Source organism: Schistocerca americana, chromosome 11, assembly GCF_021461395.2.
Source record: "Schistocerca americana isolate TAMUIC-IGC-003095 chromosome 11, iqSchAmer2.1, whole genome shotgun sequence".
Classification (NCBI taxonomy): domain Eukaryota; kingdom Metazoa; phylum Arthropoda; class Insecta; order Orthoptera; family Acrididae; genus Schistocerca; species Schistocerca americana.
This window is the reverse complement of record NC_060129.1, coordinates 147,664,124-147,687,980: the sequence shown is the minus strand read 5'-3', so window position 1 is coordinate 147,687,980 and position 23,857 is coordinate 147,664,124. Positions and strand designations below refer to the sequence as shown.

The 23,857-nt window shown below is 39.2% G+C and overlaps 1 protein-coding gene across 2 annotated transcripts in view; it reads right to left on the bottom strand.

Annotated features, from left to right (window-relative positions):
- The window catches only part of LOC124554024, a 74,998-nt gene that overhangs the window by 36,981 nt on the left and 14,160 nt on the right, over positions 1-23,857 (bottom strand). For both annotated transcript variants that reach the window (XM_047128049.1, XM_047128050.1), the window contains exon 3: positions 9,556-9,844. In XM_047128049.1, coding sequence (XP_046984005.1) covers positions 9,556-9,844 — 289 coding nt within the window. The remainder of the gene's footprint in view (positions 1-9,555; positions 9,845-23,857) is intronic.

Genomic DNA, 23,857 nt, shown 5'->3' with positions numbered 1-23,857 from the left:
TGCAGCTGTACACAATAAGTCAACGCGCAACAAATGTAATGTTAGAGGTATACGCATCAAAGACTGATTAGTCAACAGCACTTTATATTTGGTCAACAGCACACTCGGCACTCAAACTGCACACCACTTGTGTGGATAACATTACGTTGAACAACTAAACTGTGGTAAATAATGATAGCTAATAAACCATGTAACATACATAACATGAGATTAAAAATGAAGAGCTATCATACACAGTAAGGCAGGAAGCAGAATATACAGGACATACTCATCAAAATAGTAAAACAAGACAGTTAAAACAATCACTGATAGTAGAATCGGTAACTGTGGGTGCTTTTTCTTGCTCCACACACAACAGAACTGTTAACCTGCATTTACAACAAAACGAAATCACCGTAGGGTTGTGCGTACTAAAACACGTAGTAACAAGTAACAGTTGCAGTGCTGATATGGTGGGCAAAATGTATGCTATAAAATTTGGGAATAAGAATGGCAGAGTAGATGAAGAAATCACACTGACACAAGAAATGGACTGGAAAGCATTCTGTACATGGTCTCCATCACAGGTCCACTATAGCTACCCAGAACTCCCAGATTAAACCTTAGTCGGCAATTCGCCTTACCAATAATTTATCTAATACAACCTATCCATCTTGCGCTGTTTCACACTGTGTGTGTGTGTGTGTGTGTGTGTGTGTGTGTGTGTGTGTGTGTGAGTGAGTGAGAGAGAGAGAGTACGCTGCACACACACTTTACTGAAATTTATCTGCTACTGACAGTATATATGTTAAGTGTCTATTAAGTGTCTACCATCCAGCAGCACTGGAAAATAGCATATTTTCCAAACTGCAACTGTGTGCTATCTCTGACATACAGTGACCTATTTTAAGACATTCATTGAGGCTGCGAGTCCATAAGATTAAAGAACTTAACATCATATAGTAAAATTCATTCAAACTGAACTTACAAACAAACAAGACTAAAAAATGATTGGCATCACTATTTATAAATCTAAATTACATGAACCGAGAAGAATTTAATTTAAATATCTGTAAACTTTTGCAAAAGACTTCAATGAACGGTTCATTCACGTAGGCGTCAGGTTACCTTGTGCCGCACTGTCAGGGCCCCTCTACACGACAAATAAGAGAATCATCAAAACAGGAGTGGGCAAATGAATATAAATAGTACCTGCTTCAACCTCACTGTACCTGTTGTCAACTCTGTCTACAAGGACTGTTACTCCTCGACAGCCGTCGACCCAATGTGGGTTGTCCAGTTTCGTCTCCAACTAGCCGCCACCTCAACTAGCTACCAGTCTACAGACAACGCCCGGACCTGCTGCTACCGGGGCCCGGACTGGCAGGCTCCGGCTGTGGCCTGCTGCAAACTGCCTTCGACCGACTGTGGGACACCACCGAGAGGTCCGGGTTCGCAGTTCATACCTGCACGCTTCTAGCATCAGACCCTACGGCGAGGCACTGGCTGACTGCTGCATTCACACACGGGCACGGCACGGCCAGCCTACAGACGAGCCTGTTGTCACTGCCATCCTGACAACACCGAGGCTGTGACAACTGACGCATCTCTGCTGTGACAGTGATCTGCTGTCTGTGCCTTCCATTTTAATGTAACATGGGTTATTCAAGAGTATTATCAATGTTCCACTGAAGATGTTCATGCCAGCAAAAGACAGTCGTGTCTTTTATAAACATTTTATGTAATGCGAAAAATATATTTTATTTTACGGACTATAAGATGCTACAGACTATAAGACGTACCTTAATATTGAAGGAATTTTTCTGAAAAAATAACTTTTTCCATTTTTATTATTAAACTGCAAAGCTAGACTAAAGAAGTCTTAGTTTATACAACTGAACTGACCCTGCAAATCTCCTCCTACCCCCCCCCCCCCCTCCCTTACTTGTCCTTTTCATAAATAAGGTGATTTTCATTGCCATCAAGAACATTACTTATGCTGTACTTCTTGAAAGATTTAACAATAATGTCTTCTCTCACTTTAGACCATGACTGTTTCATACACTGACACACTGAAGGATGTTTTAAAGCTCACTTCAGTGTGAATTGATGTTGGTTTCATCCATCATCCATTTGTTCCACTCTTCTCACATACACAGGGTGTGATTCAAAAGTTTCAAGACTTAACTCAGAACTAGAAATTTATTGGACATTTAAGTACAGCACACTAAAATTCTTCAAAATATGATCCTTCAGCATCAACACAGCACTGCCTGCATGTCTTCCACTGTTCGCAGCCCTTCTGGAAGGCACCATGCTGTCAAGGGCTCTCGTCGAAGCCTGCTGGATGGTGTCTAATCGCTTCCCTTTTAGGCCTGTCTCGATTCAGCGGAAGAGGAAAAAGTCACTTGGAGCCAAGTCGGGGTTATAGGGTGGCTGCGGCAGTGTTGTCATGTTGAACTTGACCAAAATTTCGATGGCAGCACGCGACATGTGAGCGGGGACGTTGTCGTGGTGGAGAATCCGATCGCCCTCGATTGCCGGGTGGACGTGGCGAACTCTATCTTCTTTAAAGGCCTCTCGAATCATATCGGGAGTCTCCGTAGCAGTTTTGTTCAGTTGCACGCAAAACTTAATAGCATAACGCTGCTCTGAGTGCTGCTCCATTTTCCCTTCTCCCACTTTTCGGCCGAGGTCAATGACACGCACTCACCCTACAAGCAATGCGCACTCTCCACAGTTCTGGAGCCAACTGCCGCAGCATCAGTTTGTTCCCTGAGACCCCCCAATACTTCTCCCACCCGGCGGAACTGGTCCACGCGCGCTCCTCTACTCGGAAATGAATCAGCCTTGAAACTTCTGAATCACATCTTTTACACTTTACACGACTTATTTATCAAGACATATAGGGGTTGCAATTGTGAAGGGAGTCCTCCCAGAATAACAGCAAGCTCTGTATTTCCCTGTCTCAATTTCTCTTTCACAGAATTTTTCAAATGACTACCAAACTGATCTAGCACAAGAAGAGAACTCTTCTTCAATAAAGCACCTTTCCTTGTATCCTGCACTCTGTTGAACCATAATTTCGTCATACCAGCCTTATCCATCCAACCTTTGTCATGTATGTGAACAAAAACTGGTGGCATTTCAGAAGGTTTTGGCATCATTTTGCACTCAAAAATGATCACTGGATTAAGTTTAATACCATCAGCACAACATGAAAGGACAACGGTGTAATGAATTTTTTCTTGTCCATTTATTTTTATAGTTTCAGCACCTTTCATAGCAACAGTTCTGTCACTTGGCACATGAGGAGTTCCGTCTATATTCGCTACTTAGCTTAGTTCCACAGTGGTTTTCTGTCTACATCTAATAACAAAGTGATGTAAAGAGAATATTTACTCCTCATACCCTTGTGGCATTTTCTGAGATACGAATGTTCCCTACTCATGGTGTGGCAGCCAACTCCTCATATATACACACGAAAGGGAAACATTGCACTGTGAGCCAGACAGCCACTGGGACCGACACTGCTGCCTGGAGTTGACCATGATAGGGAATGCACCCACATTGGCTGTATGGACTCTGCCGAATAAAATGTGTTGTCTTTACCACTGCATTTACTATTCGACGGCAGCGAAGAAACTGGTTTCTCACATCAGCCGCCCACCCCAATATGCTGATGTCATTACTGGCTTTCTACAGCAACAACAACACACTGACCATCCAGGCATCATAATACTTTAAACCTTTACATACAACTCTTAATGAGTGCAATTTCATAGTCCTGGTTTAATCACAATAAATCCATACAATACAGGATCTTCAGTCAGATGTAACAAGTGAGTACTCTCTCACGTCATTGGCCTCCTAAAATTTAATATTTTTTTTTCCAAATTTATAATACCTCCAAAATAGTTGTTTGTGTAACATGTGACAGGTACATGAAAACTTGCAATCAGTTTAAATTTATTACACAGTTTATTCTTACTGCACTGATTCCATTGATGACATTGATTTGGCTGTAGATTATGTTAATCAAAAGTTATACACACATCTAAAAAAGTTTTGCATCACCTCGGTTACAAGAGTTCTGGAACCTGTTCAGAAAATTGGAATAGAGATCAACATAAACATCATTTCCGCCCTTTTTATTGCTCATGAAAACCACACATTGCATGTTGTACCACCATACAGCGAAACCTTCAGAGGTGGTGGTCCAGATTGCTGTACACACTGGTACCTCTAATACCCAGTAGCACATCCTCCTGCATTGATGCAGCCCTGTATTCATTGTGGCTGATGCATCCCTGTATTCGTCGTGGCATATTATCCACAAGTTCATCAAGGCACTATTGGTAAAGATTGTTCCACCCTCAACAGCGATTCAGTGTAGATTCCTCAGAGTGGTTGGTGGGTCACGTCGTCCACTAACAGCACTTTTCAATCTATCTCAGGCATGTTCGATAGGGTTCATGTCTGGAGAACATGCGGCCACTCTAGTCGAGCGATGATGTTATCCTGAAGGAAGTCATTCACAAGATGTGCACAATGGGGGTGCGAATTGTCATCCATGAAGACAAATGCCTCACCAAAATGCTGCCGATATGGTTGCAGTATCGGTCAAAGGATGGCATTCCCATATCATGCAGCCGTTACTGCGCCTTCCATGACCACCAGCAGAGTACATCGGCCCCACATAATACCAACCCAAAACAGCAGGGAACCTCCATCTCGCTGCACAGTGTGTCGAAGGCGTTCAGCCTGACCGGGTTGCCTCCAAACATGTCTGGTTGAAGGCATATGCGACACTCGGTGAAGAGAACGTGATGTCAATCCTGAGCGGTCCATTCAGCATGTTGTTGGGCCCATGTGAACCGCGCTGCATGGTGTTGTGGTTACGAAGATGAACCTCACCATGGACGTTGGGAGTGAAGTTGCGTATCACTGCAGCCTGCTGTCTTCAATTCGAGTCTTAACATGATGTTCTGTGCTTTAACAAAAAGCATTATTCAACATCGTGGCATTGCTGTCAGGGTTCATCTGAGTCATAATCTGTAAGTAGCGGTCACGCACTGCAGCAGTAGCCCTTGGGCTGCCTGAGTGAGGTGCATCATCGACAGTTCCTGTCTCTCTGTATCTCCTCCATGTCCGATCAACATCGCTTTGGTTCACGCCAAGACGTCTGGACATTTCCCTTGTTGAGAGCCCTGCCTGGCACAAAGTAACAATGCGGACGTGATCGAACCATGGTATTGACCATCTAGCCATGGTTTAACTACAGACAACATGAGCCATGTACCTCCTTCCTGGTGGAATGACTGGAACTGATCGGCTGTCGGAGCTCCTCCATCTAATAGGCATTGCTCAAGCATTGTTTTTTACATCTTTGGACGGGTTTAGTGACATCTCTGAACACTCAAAGGGACTGGGTCTGTGATACAATATCTGCAGTCAACATTTATTTTCAGGAGTTCTGGGAACCAGGGTGATGCAAAACTTTTTTGATGTGTGTAGTTAATTGAAGATAAACTTTTTTGATGTGTGTAGTTAATTGAAGATTATACCAGAGTCCATTAAGTGGAAAAAACGATAAGCTAATTGACAGAATCCAATAATGACCAACACCATTCAAAAACTAAGCATTCCAACTTCCCAGTAACATTTCTAATTACCTGAAACTAAATATGTTCTGAAATAATTAAATTCTGACCTATTACCAATTTTTATTGCAGATTTTGCCCTAACCACAGTTAAATTTTTGACCTTTTACTACCTTAATTTTTCTGTACAACTAGCTACACCCGGCAAACTTCGTTCTGCCTCTGAAAATCTTTATATGTTATAGCTGACCCGTCGAACGTTGTTTTGCCATATAAATTATCTCTAGTCTATAAGAATAATGTATACATGTAACACAATAGCTGCTCTTGGCAGAAGCTCATGACACAAACAACAACAATGGCCGAAAACTGTGTAGGGAGCGAGAAAAGGCTTAGGGGGAAGTCCGGCAGTATCTGCCATTATTAGGTCTAGCGTTTCTACAGCAGATCGTGCAGATTTAACAACTGCAGCCGATACACAGCTCGTCCATGAACATACAAACATGTTTGTGTCTAAACGTGTTTGCCAGCATTATGAATAAGGCCAAGAGCACATGCATCGATTTTTAATCATACCTAAAAATATTGTACAATTAAATTCTTTTAGAGGAACAAAGGAGAGCATAGGAACTTCTTTGTTCCACTAAAATAATTTGATCGTACAATATATTTCGGTACGATAAAAATCGATGAGTGTGCACTAGGCCTAAATGTCGGTTTGGCAAATGGCGCATGCTACCTAAAACTTCTCGGTCTAGTTACGTCAATTGAAAGAGGGATATTCAAGTCGCCGCTTTTGGTACGTTTTCTTCAATTACCTATCTACTGAATAGTGAAAGACTATCACTGGTAGACGCCTGGCGGGAATAACTGATCAAGTGATAATTGATCAGTTATCAATCGGGGTAAAATTATTAAATTACTAAAACCGCTATTAAAAAATAGGCGTTGTAAAAAAATAAAAATAAAAAGTTCTATCCAAAAAATAAGAAATTTCTTTTTAGGGTGGACCACCCTTATCACTTAGGGGTATGAAAAATAGATTACAACCGATTCTCAGACCTACCGAATGTACATGCAAAATTTCATCAGAATCGATCAAGCCGTATCAGAGGAGTATGGCAACTAACACTGTCGCATGAGAATATTATATATAAGGATGTGATGAACAGCACTCATTATTAGTTTCATGTAATTTACTATGCACAGAAGTACAACAGTATACACATTTTTTCTGAACTTCTAACCAGTAACATTTTTTGTAATCTAGATTTTAGAAAAACATTGCAGTTCACCTAAAACAGCCAAATTTAACCTACCCATTTTCAAATTATCATGCAGTTAACAAAATAATTTGTTCTTATGCTAGTCTTCATAAGGCCATATGGGCCCTGGAATCTGTAGTCTGGAGCCAGAAATCACAGAAGCTACAATTATGTTGGTCGGTACAGGAAAGTTCACCACACTTTTAACAGCTCACAAAATTTTCTGTTTTCGAGTAGCATTCTGTGCCCTGTTGTGTGTCATTTATAAACTCAATGAAAATATCTTATAATTACTTTGCACTGTAAATCTGCATTCAACTTAGATGACTGTGATTAATTTTGTCAATGGATACTGTTGCTATAACAATTTAATGAAGCAATAGGCAATGGTAACTAGTGCTAATGTATATACCTGGGCAGCCTCATTTAATAGGTGTTTTTTTTTTTTTTTTTGCTCAATGTGAAACACTGTTATCCTGATGAAATTATTCTTCACCTCAACACTGTGGTTAATCTTGTGACTCATGTTTCACCACACTATAAACAATTGCTAATTATTTAATCAAGAGTAGGTCTTCTGCACTAAACCTGTATAGAAAGAATTGTAACCAATCATAGTGTGTCAATTTCCTTTATCTGCATTCACAAAAGAACTATAAACTCTGAACTGACTATTAACCATTAACACTTCAAAAGTGGCATTAGAAGTGACTAATATCAAACATTACATACAGTGTGGGCCACATTATTCGAACTATCCACCTGTCACCATCACTTTTCAGTCGGTTATAAAGATCGAGAGAAGAGGTGCCAGTTACCGAGAGCAACAATACAGGTAAAGTGAATTAGTTACAAGTGTCTCATCAAGCAAGAACAGTTTGGGCTCAACTATTCCTGCCTTTTCTTTATGTTAGCATAAAGACACCATTTATCATCACCAGTAATGATGCGGCATAGGAATGGTTGGTGTTGTTCACGAGGCAACTGATGATCAAGCAGAGATGCACAAAGGCCACATGCTAATTATTGTGAGTTTGTCTGAGAGCATGTAGTACCAATATGTTTCATTCTTGAACCTTCCCCATTGCAAGCAAGTGTCACGATGGTGGAACGATCACAGTTCATCACGTGCACCAGTTCTCGAGTACAATGAAGTGGATAATTGTGGATTAATGCATTTAAATGATCTCCATCAAACCCTGAGGATCTTCCTGAACGTGGAGTGCACTACTATCAAAACTATCTTCCTTAAACTGAGAAAACTATTTTCTTGCCCTACGGTGTATGATGGCACTACAAAACCTCCCCCCCCCCCAAAAAAAAAAAACAAAAAAATGGGGCAAATGTTTCTGGTTGCCTCCACTGCTGTCATCCCTCTACTGAAATAACAGAACAACATGTCGAACACATTCATATTTCTCCACTTGGCATTCCATTTTCTCACATCCACAGCTCCACTCACTATCTCTACATGACAAAATGACTACATAAACTTGAACAGTGAACTACAAATAAAAAAAATGATAATAAATAAACCCACAGCAATCAGGATACCAACATGCAGAACAAAACCGCTACAAACTTATGCACCAACCTAACAGCATAAATAAACTCACTTTCAGAATTCACAATAGGATTTTACAGCTAAGTACAACAGCTCAACGACGTACTATTCCCTGGACTGTCACTGTCCACTTGTGGTAGTCTTCAGTACAAAGACCTGGTCAGTGCAGCTCACCACATTAGTCTATCCTCTGCATTACTACTGTAATGTACACCCAATTAAATCTGCATGCTGCATTTATGTCTAGGTCTCTTTCTACAATTTCTACCTAGCCACATTTCCTACTGTTACCAAACTGACAATTCCTCAAGATGCCTCAGGGTGTCTCTCATCAACCAATCCCTCCTTTTACTCAGATTTTTGACATAAATTTATGTTCTCACAAATTTGATTCAGTACCTCTTCCTCAATTATTTGATCTACGCATCCAGTCTCAAAATTCTTTTGTAGAACTGTATTTCAAAACCTTCTCTTCTTGTTTGAACTGCTTTTTATCCATGTTTCACTTCTGTACATGGCTACACACCCGAAAAATACCTTTAGAACAGGCTTCCCAACATTTAAATTTACATTACATGCTAACAAATTTTTATTTTAAAAAAATGCTTTTCTTGTTATAGCCAGCCTTCATTTAAACCATCATCAGTTTTTTCTGCCCCAAAAGTGAAACTCGCCTTATTTTTAGTATCTCATTTCCTAATCTAACTCCCTCAGCATCATTTACTTTCATCTGACTACATTCCAATATCCTTTACCTTTGTTGATAGTCATTTCATATCGTTTTCCAAGACACCACCATTTAAATGCCCTTTCACGTCCTTTGCAGTCTGACTAGGACAATACTGTCATCAAACATCAAAGCTTTTTTTCCCATTCCTCAGTGAACCGTAATCCCTTCTGATATTTGTCCTCCATTTCCTAGACTGATTGATTGCTCAGTGTACAGACTGAATTAAATTATAAACAGATTATAGACCTGTCTTCTATTCAGTAGTCAGTTTCAAGAACACAAAGTACCCTTCCCCGAGGTCTGTTTCCATACATTTTTCCGTTCTTCAGTAAATAATTTGTGTTAGTATTTCCCATCCAGTGCTTACTACATTGCCCACTAGTGCTGCTAACACAACACTGTACTGACACTTACTGTGCAAGCAGTCCAACAACTTGTACATCAACGGACGAAGGTAGATGCCGGCAAAGACGAGCGAACTGTCTGCCAGAGCGGCAGCGAACACCCGCAGGACAGCAAGCACCTTGCCCTCGTCCTGCGATGATACGCCAAGATGAGGCAGTTTCAGCAGGACGAACTTCAATGTGTCATTCACAGTGTGGGAGCTGACTGGGAAGCCCGACACACTGCCACCAGGATCCGTTTCCGAGGCACTCGCAGCTGCTACGCTGTCAGCTTCGTGTCCGCATTTTGATTTCAGTACCTGCGCCATTAATTAGTTAATACTAAGATTTGTACAATTTCTATTCATTTAATTTCTCTGTGTCAAAAAAAATTAAATGATTATAATTTGGCAAAAGCACAGGTGAGACATAGAACCTACAAGTTGGTGACTGTTTAGTGAAAGAATGTCCCCGAGACTTACAGGTTTAAATTCTAGATTTCCCTAACCCAATGTTTATTGCATGTAAGATCAATGATTATACCACTACCTCTTTTTCTTTCTTTCTCTCTCTCTTTTAGTTGCTGCATCACTTATTAGTGATTACTTAGAGTTCAGTTAGGATTTACAATTTTATCAGCACCTCTGTAAGGCAGGGTTTCCTAAGGGAAGTGAATAAGTGCTTCACAAAAAACTATTACTAACATGGTGTTTTTTTCCAAGTTTTTCTAAGTTATTAAAATTTGTATGATTTCTGTGTCATCAGTAACGATCTAAAATAGAAGTATCGTGAATAAAACAAATTCTCTCTCTCTCTCTTTTTTTTTTTTTTAATTATTAGTTTCAGGAACCTTCAAAATAAACAAGGTGTTCCATCAAAGTATCGGGATTCTCATAGTGTCAAAGGAAAAGTTTGAGAACCTGCACTCTAACATATAAGACATTCCTTTGTTCAGTAGTCAGTCACCACATTACGTCACTGTGGGACAACCTAGAGCACGTACGAGAAATACTCACAGGAACATTCTTTCAACTGTTGTCAATGGACTGTAGTACCAACAGGTTTTGATAGCAGCAATGTATCAGTTTCAAAGCAGACACTGTTCGCACCATGGTCATTGTCAACACTAAGTATGGTCGTTGGCATAGTAGTACCTTGCACTGAAATCGGTAAAAGAGAACTGAAGCCCAAATATTGTGATGTGTAACCCCGGGTTGGCCTCCCTGACAAATGATACTCGCAAACAATACAATGGTATAATGAATTATTATGTAGAAGACTACAATTACTGTGCAAACTTATCATTTACTTGTGATGTACATTGTATGCTTAGAGCTAAGTCACCCTCAAGCAGTTTTCTACAATCTCCCTTCACCTTTGCAGGTGTACTTCGCTCTGAGAATATTATGATGGGTAATAATTGAACACACTGAACATCGTTTTAGACTGATCTGAAGACTGTTCGTCATTGAGCTGGAACTGGTAATGAACAAAGAAAATTTGCAATTTTGATGTAAGGTTTTCATCCACACATTAAAAATGCTATCAGCCTCACAACAAAATTGAGAACATTGCAAGAACATCAGGATTCAAAATTGGGATTAAGAATAAATTTACAGGACAATCTTTGTAAGTCTTCGAAACTCAATACTTTTGGCATTTATTCCTAGGCTGATGCACTACCCCATCATAGGAGAGGTGTACACGGAGCATACCAACAGTGCCTGCAGAGCTCACGAAGCTACTGCACTCAACACTATCTGGAAGGCACACTTCATCCCTCGACATGACTTCTCACACAACAAGTAAATGACAAGTTTGTGCAGTAATTGTACTCTTCTATATAGTAATTCATTATACCCTCGTATTGTTTGCGAGTATCATTAGTCAGAGGCCAACACAGGGTTACACATCAAAATTCTTCAAGCTTCGGTTCTTTCTTACTGATATCAATGCAAGGTACGATTATGCGAACTACCTTGCTTAGAGTTGACAATGACCATAGTGCGAAAATTGTAGTTCAACACCACCGAAGAGACACTCAGAATACTGTTAATTACTAAAATTACAATACTTTTGCAGCAACAGAGGCTATCCGCATCGCCACCTTGACAATATGTACATGTAGAATTGCGTGGATGGTTTCTTCAGTGACACTTCTTATAATTCAGATTTTTTAAATTAGTTTCACACACTACCCCCATCTTACGCACACACATTTCCTTCTAGAACTCACAGAACTATGAGGGAAAGTCAAGTTCTAATTATCACCTAGTTAAAATTATTTTTTTGAGACGATAATTAAAACTTTATGAATACAACTCATAAGCCAGATAGTACTTGCATCCTATGTAGGTTTGAAATTCAAGTTACATGATGCATTCATTCTCTGAGAATTTAATCTAGAACCAAGTCTTTTTTACTGACCCTGAGATGATTTTCGACCAAATGAGCCTCTACAGCCAGTAGGAGGTTACGTCCAAATGTGGATACCTGTATCATCAAATAGAGAAAGAGGGAAGTCTTTATATAAAAAAAGCTCATATGCACTGTAATAAACACAAGTAGGAATCAGTTAGAAGAAATGGTTATTAACCGATCCGTAAAACAATGGTGTGGATTATCACTTAGTCTTTAATATTTACATCAATTTCGTTCTTCACAAATCGAAATGTAAAGTAAACCAAGGAATTTAAGGTAGTGAATGACGAGTAACTGAACATGCTTTTGTTTGAGGATGATATTTTTCAAAAAGAATGAAGGCGACTTCCAAAGATCAGTCTGCACAAGAAGAGAAACAATTGGAAATGACTATATTAGAACAGAATTAATATTTTCAACATGAATGAAAAAGTTCAACAGTATCATGAGAATTGTAGACACCATTTCACGAGAATGTCAGGTCATTCAATGGGGAAAAAAGACACACTGGAAGACCTCTCGCAAAAGATGGGCATGATTTTGTTCGAGAGTTCAGAACAGGCAACAGCCTAATAAGATGATGATTCTCTGAGGAACTGTCAAACAAGATGGACTTAGTTATGTGTTCCATTGATCAATCACACAGTAACAATTATGATGTGGAGCGTGTCAAGTGTGTAAGAAATGAACACATTAATCATGGTCTTTTTTGTGCTTAAAAGCTTTATCACCCACTCCATTCCCTTAAATGGCATAAAATGCATATATTATACCTAAAGATTTATTTATTCCTATTCACTAACTGATCTATTGTAGTACAGAAGGAGTTGTCAAGAAAATATGATTTCAATTTGTTTTTGAAACTATTACTGCTGTCAGACATTTTATTTCATCTGTTAATTTATAGAAAAGTTTTACAGCAGTATATTTTACACATTCTGTGCCAACAATAGGTTAAGCATAGTGTAAGTCTGTCTGTCTTCTGGTACTATAATCATGAATGCCACTGTTGTTTTTAAACTGGTCTATGTTCTTGAGAACAAATTTCACTACAGAATAAATGTACCCGTTGTAGTTAACAGGGGTAAGACTTATCGCTGTTTTTATTCAATTAATTGTCTTAAATGTCTTTAAATTTCTAACCCTTTGTCATGTTATTTTAACCATTGTGTTAAATACATTTTCGGCCATATTACTGCATTTACTATTTTGCACATTTATTTATAATCCCAAGTTTCATTTAAATCTGCAACTGCATTATTTTGTTCACAATGCCAACAGGAATTTATGCTTCAAATGCTTGTATGATTAATGTATAAAAAATGTACACTTTGTACATAACAAAAAATACTTTTTGATATCATTGCACAGTCAATATAAACGGATTATTTTGTCTTGCTTTTTAACCAATAGATAAGCATTTTCAAATGCTTGAATATTGCGATAGGTAAAAAAGTAATTAAAATCACATGCACGAAGTTCTAAATGAAAACAATGCTTGGGAGAAAAAATAAGAGCAAATAAAGAGAATACAGTAAAACTTGCTCAAATTGGCACGTGTATAATTTGGAAATCTGGCCAAACCGTACAAGTATTTCAGTCCCAACACATTCAGTGCACTTTTAAATGCCGATATTTTGTATAAAGCAGAATGTGCCAAACATAGAAACGGAAAGCAAATCTTAGAACGTACTTAATAATTCATTGTATACTGCAGAAAAGAGCCTATACAGTACTACTGTATTACGGTTTGTTATTCATGACTCTTCAAGGATGTTACTTTTAACACCTCTGTTAAAAGTGGCACAAAACAAAGAAAATAGGTCCAGCGCAGCACGACGCTGCTGGTGTGGACCTAAAACCGTGCCACTCTATGCAACAACGACCATAGATCAAAGGAAACATTTCATTCATCAACACACTGTAAGCTTTCAAGCTTTCCTCATTACTGACGCATTCTGGTGCATACGGAATCATTGTTGCGCATCTACCAACACATGCAATGTGCGCAGTGAAAGAGATGGGTATTTTTCCGTTAAACATTGGTTTTACCCAGCAAGGTCATTATTTTCTGCAAGTTTCAGTTTACTAGTAGCACTAAGAGATACAGTAACATGATGTCAAACAAACGGTATATGTTGTTAACACTTAACGAAAAGTTTAATGTAATCGAGGCGAGAGAGAGAGAGAAACTCTCTGTGCGTTTCAAATGTGGCAAGTCACAAATTTATGAGATTAAGAAACAAGGATAAGATTCAGGGCGAATGGATGAAAGGAAACGGGCTGATGAAAAGAAAGGCGAAGAAGACCGGAAATGGAGAAATTAACGAAATAGTGCGGGAACGGTTCATATGTGCGCGGACAAAAAACTTACCTTTATCTAGATCCACATTGCAGAGTGAGGCCCTGAAAGTCGCTAAAGAGCTTAGAATTATCGAGTTTAGGGCATCCACAGGATGGCTGGACAGTTTAAAAGCTAGGCACAAAGTCGTGTGGAATGAAGTGTTTGGAGAAGCTAAGGATGTGCACGAAAGTGTAGCAACAGAATGGTAAACAATACAGTCCAACATAACTGTGAATTCTGACCTGAAAAACATGTTCAATGCTGATGAAACAGGACAATTTTATTGTGCGCTGCCTTCAAAATCGCTAGCAATTCAAGGTGAAAAATGCACCGTCAGAAAACTGTCCCAGAAAAAGACTCAATGTACTGCTGTGTGGAAACATGTTAGATGAAATGGAGAAGCCACTGGTGATTGGAAAGGTGGCAAAACCACATGGTTTCAAAAACAGAGATGTCAGTAAGCTTCCAGTCACATGACGAAGCAATAAAAAGGCGTGGACGGTGAGCGGTCTTATGGAAGAAAGGCTGGTTTTTTTCAATGCCAAAATAACGAGAGGATTTCACCAAGTTCACCTTTTTCTAGACAATGCAACCTGCCACCTGAAAGTAATATTATCAAATGTGAAATTGTCTTGCTTCCCTCCAGATTCAGCCAGCCTCACACAACCCGTGGACCGAAGGGGTTATTTACACATTCGAGAGCCATTATAGATGATGACTGATGCTGCCTCTTAGTGTTGAAGAAGCCAAAAGAGTGTTTGCTCTTGCACAGTCAGTTTCTGTCCTGGACACAGTAAATTGGATTCGCTTGGCAATAAAGGAAATAAAACCAGAAACTATCACCAAATGCATCAACAAAGTGGGATTTGGGGGGGTCAAGAACAAGACACTTCAGTGGCCATCAAAGTTCAAGAAAATGCATCAGCAATTGCTGAATTAATGAAAATGTGAAACATTTCATGTAGTGCAGATGATTGCATTTGAAGTGAAGACTTTCTTTCAAAGTGAATTGTTTTCCAACAACCGACTCAATCAACTGTTTACATTCGGTTGTTCTCATCGCTCGCTGCAGCCTCAACCTCAGTTCTTTACCGCTGAAAAATGCAGAGTACCATGGGAAAGTTGAGAATCTCTCTTAATATGAATTCATGATCTAACAAGAAAACTGTGTATACTAAAGTAGTGATCATGATTCCAAACAATTTTGTTTTCACTTTTCTTAAATGTGATTTAGTGAAAGGAAAATGATACCTTACTATATTTTGTGGTTCACAAAGAGTGTTTAATGGAACTGGATGTAGTTTCAAATTCATGAAAAGTTGTTGAAATCGCATTGGACATGACACTTCATTGGAGCCTAAGGATATGTCAAACATTTTAATAATTACTCACTTTAAAAGCAATTAATGTTCACCATGAAAATATGTGCTAGATTGAAATAAAAAAAAATGCAGTATGCGGTACTTAAATGAGAACTGAAAAATCTTAAGTTAATGTAAGTAAACATGGAAACTTAAAAGGAGAGACCTCCATGGGAAGGACCGACTTTTAGAAACTGTCTATAAGCTCATGTAGGTTAGGCAGGGTCCCAGGTATTTCATTCTGCAGCCATTCACTCTGGTGGGCACTCACTTGCGAGTAACTGACGAAAAAAGAATGTCTTATTTTGTGTAATGTTCTAGAACCTTCAAATAGTCAGCTCTACTTCAGATACATTATGGTGTAGTGGTTAGCATACAAGCCTGATGTGCAGAAGATTGTGGATCCAAATCTCACGAGGTGTGAAATTTTTGTATTTTTAAATAATTATCGAAATGACTACCATTATTTTTATTCAATTAATTTGTTTAAATGTATTTTTTTAATTTCTTATTGTTTGTCACATCAGTGTAATCATCGTACAGTAAAACTTGCTCAAAACAGAATCGCCTGGGACTAAAATAATTTTCCAAATTGGACAAGTTTTCGGATTACACAAATCTGACTGGGCTACATAAAATTTGTCAGGTATGATGCACAAAAGTGCAATTAAAATTTTTAATTATGCATATATTGTATTTACGTACCTTCACTCCAGCACAGTAGATGTTCATTTACCGTGTATTGGACTCTAGAACACTGGACTGTTACACTAATTGATAAATAACAGGGCATTTCTTTATTTTTGCTCAAACTTTAAATTTGTTTATTATTTTATGTACATACATATTATTCCCATGTTTATTTGCTTTACATTTCACTTTTTTTGCCACATATCAAGGAGGGAAACTTGTTTTAATTTCCTGTTTCCAACAAGTTGGGAGAATTTGTGTGTGCTGTAAATTGCATATATCGTTTATGCACGCAATGGCTACTTCAAGCTTATTAATTTTTCTAGGAACATCATTTTGCTCTTCTTCTTCTTCTTCTTCTTCCTTTGTTTCTTCTTCTTCGTCATCCTCTGTGTTGCAAATTTCTTTTAAATCTGTTGTTGAAGTCAATTGACTTGACATATCGGTTGAATTATTCATTCATTCTTTTGAGTGAAACCAGTCAATGAAAGCAACCGAACGGAAACAATCGAATCAGTCGGTTGTAGGTTTTACACATTGATGCGATTTTTCTTCATTCATTTCTTTCATTTGAAACCAGTCTGAGGTAGCAACCGAAATGAGTTATTCATTTTTTCGTTTTGAGGTGAAAGCAGTCTAGTTTTTCTGTTGGTCAGAGCTTGCATTTTTTGTTTCATTCAATTGAAAGCTTGTTTGGCACTTCAGCTGAGCGAGTTATCTATCTATTCTTCTGAGTGAAACCAGTCTATTGGTACTTTTATCAGGTGAAGCAAAGCACTGATATGTAATACAAACCGGGATACACACATCCACAGGTGCCTGCGAAGACAAGCAATAGACACATGCATTTCATTATGTATTGAAAGCTTAATTATTCTTTCCACCATTTAAAACTGATAAATAGATAGTTGTGCATTAAACTGTTATATGTGCGATTAACACCTAACTATTAAAAGTTTTGTTGGGAGTACAAAACTGAGCAAGCAAAGGAGTTCTCTTAGGGGTATACGAAGGAGAAAGGAACACTGACATTTGTGTGACTGTATGTTATGTTTTACTCAAAAGAGATGATATCCATAAATAAAATGAAAATTTGAGAGTGCCTGCATTGCACAAGCTTCGTGTCAGTATGCTGCAGCCGCCGGAACCAGGATCACAGCTGGCACAAGGAGGTGGCGCAGTGGCCAGCTGCCACTAGCGCACGTCCCAGCAGTGGCGCAGTCGCGCAAGCTACTGTGCGACCTCGTCACACCAGCTGTTACCCTGGCACTGGCACTCACACCGTGTGCCCACCACAACGACCCCACGGAAAAAGGTGGAAAAGTGTGTAAGTAAAGAATCACTCAAACCCAGAGACTGAGTGAAAAGTCAGTCGGTTCTCTTGCATTGAATGAAACCACTCAAACCCCCTGAACGAGTGACAGGTCGCACCAGTGTTTAAGAAGGGTAGTAGGAGTAATCCATCGAACTACAGACCTATATCATTGACATCTGTTTGCAGTAGGGTTTTGGAGCATATACTGTATTCAAACATTATGAATCCCCTCAAAGGGAACGATCAATTGGTACGTAATCAGCACGGTCTCAGAAAACATCGTTCTTGTGCAACACAGCTAGCTCTTTATTCACACGAAGTAATGGCCGCTATCGACAGGGGATCTCAAGTTGATTCCGTATTTCTAGATTTCTGGAAAGCTTTTGACACTGTTCCTCACAAGCGACTTCTAATCAAGCTGTGGGGTATCGTCTCAGTTGTGCGACTGGATTCGTGATTTCCTGTCAGGAAGGTCGCAGTTCGTAGTAATAGACGGCAAATCGTCGAGTAAAACTGAAGTGATATCAGGTGTTCCCCAGGGAAGCGTCCTGGGACCTCTGCTGTTCCTGATCTATATAAATGACCTGGGTGACAATCTGAGCAGTTCTCTTGGGTTGTTCGCAGGTGATGCTGTAATTTACCGTCTAGTAAGGTCATCCAAAGACCAGTATCAGTTGCAAAGCGATTTAGAAAAAATTGCTGTATGGTGTGGCAGGTGGCGGTTGACGCTAAATAACGAAAAGTGTGAGGTGATCCACACGAGTTCCAAAAGAAATCCGTTGGAATTCGATTACTCGATAAATAGTACAATTCTCAAAGCTGTCAATTCAACTAAGTACCTGGGTGTTAAAAAATTATTGTGGGGAAGGCGAGCCAAAGGTTGCGTTTCATTGGCAGGACACTTAGAAGATGCGACAAGTCCACTAAAGAGACGGCTTACACTACACTCGTTTGTCCTCTGTTTGAATATTGCTGCGCGGTGTGGGATCCTTACCAGGTGGGGTTGACGGAGGACATCGAAAGGGTGCAAAAAAAGGCAGCTCATTTTGTATTATCACGTAATAGGGGAGAGAGTGTGGCAGATATGATACGCGAGTTGGGATGGAAGTCATTAAAGCAAAGAAGTTTTTCGTCGCGGCCAGATCTATTTAAGAAATTTCAGTCACCAACTTTCTCTTCCGAATGCGACAATATTTTGTTGAGCCCAACCTACATAGGTAGGAATGATCATCAAAATAAAATAAGAGAAATCAGAGCTCGAACAGAAAGGTTTCGGTGTTCGTTTTTCCCGCGCGCTGTTCGGGAGTGGAATGGTAGAGAGATAGTATGATTGTGGTTCGATTAACCCTCTGCCAAGCACTTAAATGTGAATTGCAGAGTAATCATGTAGATGTAGATGGCTACAGAGACTAATTTCAATCGGTTGTTTCATTCAACTTAAAAACAATCAACCAATTAATCTATTGCTAGAAACAGTCTGTTGTCCAATCACTAGCTGCAACTAGAATTGTCTACAGAATACTGAACAGTATCACTGCTGCTACCACTCATTTTTATTTGTCTGCAATGTCCCTCACCTGATCAGTGGCATTTTGGCAATTTTGGATTAGTGACAATTTTGAAATGATGAATACAACACTGCATTACTTAACTTGACCACTGTCAAGTATTAACATTACATTAAACTTGTCCAATTAATTTGTATAGTATATTCATCATGTGTGAACACACACATTCTGCTATGAAATACTTTACAGTAGCTGCAATTTTTAAATTCAGTTTTTCTATGCAGTTTAGATAAAACACAAAATGGAAAATAAAGTACATTTAGGTATTCTCCGCACAATGAAGTTACCACATAAATGTTACTCTGACACAGAGGTGTTCCCATGTTGACAACTGAACAGGTACTGCCTGGATCATTATCCAGAACTCCCACATACAGAAAAGCATATGAATAAGCAAGCAAAATTAGTGGTCACAAGATTTACAATGAAAGAAGAAATCTGGTTAACTATGGAATGGATAATGGGAAAATTGACAAAAGTGCAGGTTCTACATTGTGAATACAATGTCTACCCCCATGGGGATTCTCAGTTCCTGCCTACATTGGCTAATATGTGTAGTTTTCCAGATTGAATAATTAGGGCTACAAAACTATATCACTGAATTTTGGAAATATGCACTAGTTAAAAATGGAATATTCTTAAGACGAAAATAATTAGGAAAAACTTTTGAAAGAGGTTTTCGAGAAACGAAATATTTCTTGGAAATAGGAACCACAGGACTTGAAGTTCAGAATTATTGTTACATTTGGATTTATTTATTAGTTCACTCCAAATTCTCTCTGTGTGTGTTTGTGATACTTCTTAAATTATTAGTCATTGGGAAACTATGTCTTTAACAATTAATTCTGATGAAATTAGACCTGCACATGAAATGAACAATTTGGGTGGTTCCCTCAAATGTGTTCTTGATAAATCATGAGCACTTAAAGAAAAAATATATATAATTACTGTCAGTAATGGCATACAAACAAACGAATGGTTTCAATTTTCTCCATTACAAGTAACTCGTTTCTCCTCCACACTATTTACTGGCAATTAAGGCTGACCTATACACGCAAACTCAAGACAGAGAAAATTCGGTTTCAGTGCTACAAATGAACTGCAACATATCGCTTTTTCTATGCAAGGTGATGTGGTACCAACTGATTAACAGTCTTTGTTTGAACTCATTTACAATTTATGGGTGACCCAGGCAGATTCCAAATGAAAAAAGAACGATAGCAAGAAAAATAGGAGCAAATAAAAAACTGAACACTATGATGAAAATGATGCCATGAAAGATTAGAAATAAAACAATTACATTGAAACCAAGTAATTGAAAGTAATGATAACGAAAGTCATTTTGATAAAACTTCAAAAATAAAAAATAACCTTCTGGAAAAAATAGCAAACAGAACTGGTCTCCAAATTTCAGATGAAAAAACAAAATTCATGACAGATATAAAAATTGGCAAAATTTCACAGAAACACAAATAGGCAAAATGGAGTAAGTAAATAAATTTAAATATCTTGGAGAAACTATACAATGGAATGGACTGGACTAGAAAAATCTGCAATAGATGTAAAAATTAACAAAATGGAAAGAGCATATGGTTTGACCAAAAATATATACAAGAAACGTATATTTAGAAAAACAAAACTACAACACTACACCACAGTGGTACGACCAGAATGTTTATATGGATCTGAATGTCTAAGAATCAACTATAAGATGGACAAACTAGAGGTACTGGAAAGAAGGATTATTAGAAAAATAATGGGTGCAGTAAAAACTGCAGATGGTTGGAAAATAAGAAATAATGAAGAGATCTACAAAAATATAGAGAAAATATCTGAAGTAACAGCCAAACGAAGATTAACCTTTCTTGGACACCTCTATCGAATGGATGGAAACAGACTAACAAAACAAATATTCCTATATTTCTGGAAGAAGAAATCAACAATAGCATGGATTACAGAAGTAAGGGAAGATTGAGAAAGAAACAACAACAAAGAATCAGAAATAGCAGAAAGAAACCTTTTTAAAAATAAAATACTAAATTTGGAAGGCTTTCAAAGCAGAAGAAATAAAAAAAATAAAAAAAAAAAAAAAACAGGAACAATGTGGACAGAAGAAAAGGAAGAGACTCCATGGGGAAAAAATGAGGGAATACTGGAAAAATAGTAAAACAACAACAAAGGAAGAAGAGGAACTGAAGTTGTTAATATAATTCTAGTTGGTCAATACAATTGTAAGAAAAAAATTTATCACCTGACAAGACTGAAACCCATGACCTCCTACAGCTTAAACTATGATTTTACCACCATGCTACAGTAAACTGTCAAACTATGGTCTTCTTGTCTGAAGTACCAGTTGCAATGATCATTTGCTGCCTTCAAAAAGTTCGGTTTCATTACATGTCATATGAAGTTTAGCTGCTGCAAGCCGATCTCTGTGATGATAATTGAATACATGAAGCCAAATCTCACCTTGTGCAATTCAATCCAGTAGCCTTTGGCTAGTGGTGTGTACGAAATGTGCGTTATTTCGTTAACATAATTTTGTATGTGTTGTTTTGGGCATGTTAATCACGTGTGATGAAATGTGAAATAAAAAGGCTAGACCCAGGATTTGGGATCCAAACACAACTAGAAGAAAAAGCCAGATAAGGAATTGGAAGTGACCTGACCAGTTGATGGGACAGTTTGGCAACGACAAACAGTTTGAGCATGACGTTAAGTGCTCTGATTGGAGGGAGACCCTTCCAACACAAAGTGTCAACTATCAAGTAATTTTAATATAATATACTGGGCCCACAGCTTGCATGAGATCAAAGACCATTTTATTTTTTGTACAGCTTTCTGCTGCAAGCTCATTTTGGTATTTTGCCATTATGAAGCACAAGTCATAGTTGGTGCGATAAGGTCCATATTGCAGCTTTGAGTCTAAATATTCTCTCTCTCTCTCTCTCTCTCTCTCTCTCCCCACACACACACACACACACACACACACAAACAAAATATGGACCACATCATACCAGCTACGATGTATGCTTAATAATAGCAAAATGTCGAAATGGCCTTGTGGTGTAGCTTTTAATAACTATGACTAAATAAATCATTAGTACAGTAGAAATGTGTCCAAAATTAAAATACATTATTGATAGCAAATACTAAATGAGCAATAGGTGAGCAAGTAGTAGTAGTAACTCTGTCCCTCTGCTGTCTGGTCCGCACATTTAAGGCTCAGATGCGGAAACTTCTGACTTCTTCTGCTGCTGACGATGCGCTTCTCCAGTTTCTGGCGTCTTATCGTTTCACCCCCATGGGCGACCACAGCCCGGCTGAGCTCTTACATGGCCGACATCCCCGCACGCTACTTCATCTTCTGCCGCCTTCCACCTCACGGCCGCGGGTACCTTCACTTGGCCGGTTCACCGCCGACGACCTCGTCTGGGTACGGGGATATGGCAGGTGGCCAAAATGGAGCCCGGGCCGCATCTAAGACACCGTGGCAGACGCCTGTATGAAATCCAGACGGACACGGGTGTTGCAGTGCGTCATTCGGACCAGCTTCGGCCTCGTGTGCCAGCAACGCCTGTTCCGAATGCCGCTACACCACTTTTGGCCCTACCTGACGTTCGGGATCTTGGCATCTCTCAATACTCACAACACAGCCCTCTCACCGTCATCGCGATGCCAGCGCAAGAATGGACGCCACCAGGAGACGTGCCCATGCAGGAACCGGATGACCATCCTCTGTCAGAGCAAATCTACTCGCCTCCCCCTCCTCCAACGGATGCCGACACATCGCCCACGTCTCCTGTCATATTAACTGGACTTGCCGCAACGGGCAGATTGATGCATGGGGCCCCAGCAGATTCGCCCCTACGTCTCCTGTCATCTCGACCCGTTATCATCGGGGACACTTCCGTCAGTACGGGAAGCCTCCTCCTCGAGACTTTACGGCGAGTCAAACAACGCCTATGGATATTAGCCACCTCCAGGACACCTCCATCAAGACCAGTGCAACAATTTCAAAGGGGGGAAAAGCATTGTGACTCGCCGATTATTCAAAGTGCCGCCGCGCAATTACGCGCGTCCTCTACATGCGGCGCTGTCTGCCAGCCATGCAGCAGCTGCGCCACCTATGCGGCCAGCCGAGCAGCGGCCGCTAGACTGGGACTCAGTGCTTATTCGAATGCTAATGTGTACACATGTCTTGCTTGTCAACTTACTCTGTGACATATGTGTTGTGTTGTTCTGAAATAAATGTGTTAAACAAATATGCCACAAGTGAAGGGACAGAGTAGACCAGCGGCTTAAACCAACTAAAATATTTTATGTATATTTCATAAAAGTTTGGCTCTATAGCTATGCTTTAGTTTCATATCATCATAGCGGTAATGTCATGATGCATCACAAATGAAATTCTGCCACTCTACATATTCACAGAGCTCAACCCATTACTAAATGCTATCCCACATATGTCTTTAAAAAAAATCATTTCTAGCATATGTTGCAGTGAATATCATGAATTCAGATGATAACCAGATTGCCCTACAGTTGAGTTTTGTATGCAGGGTAAACACACAGAAAACTTCCAATGTTGTTTAGGGATATTTTCCGAGTATGTTGGTGGTCAAAACTGACAA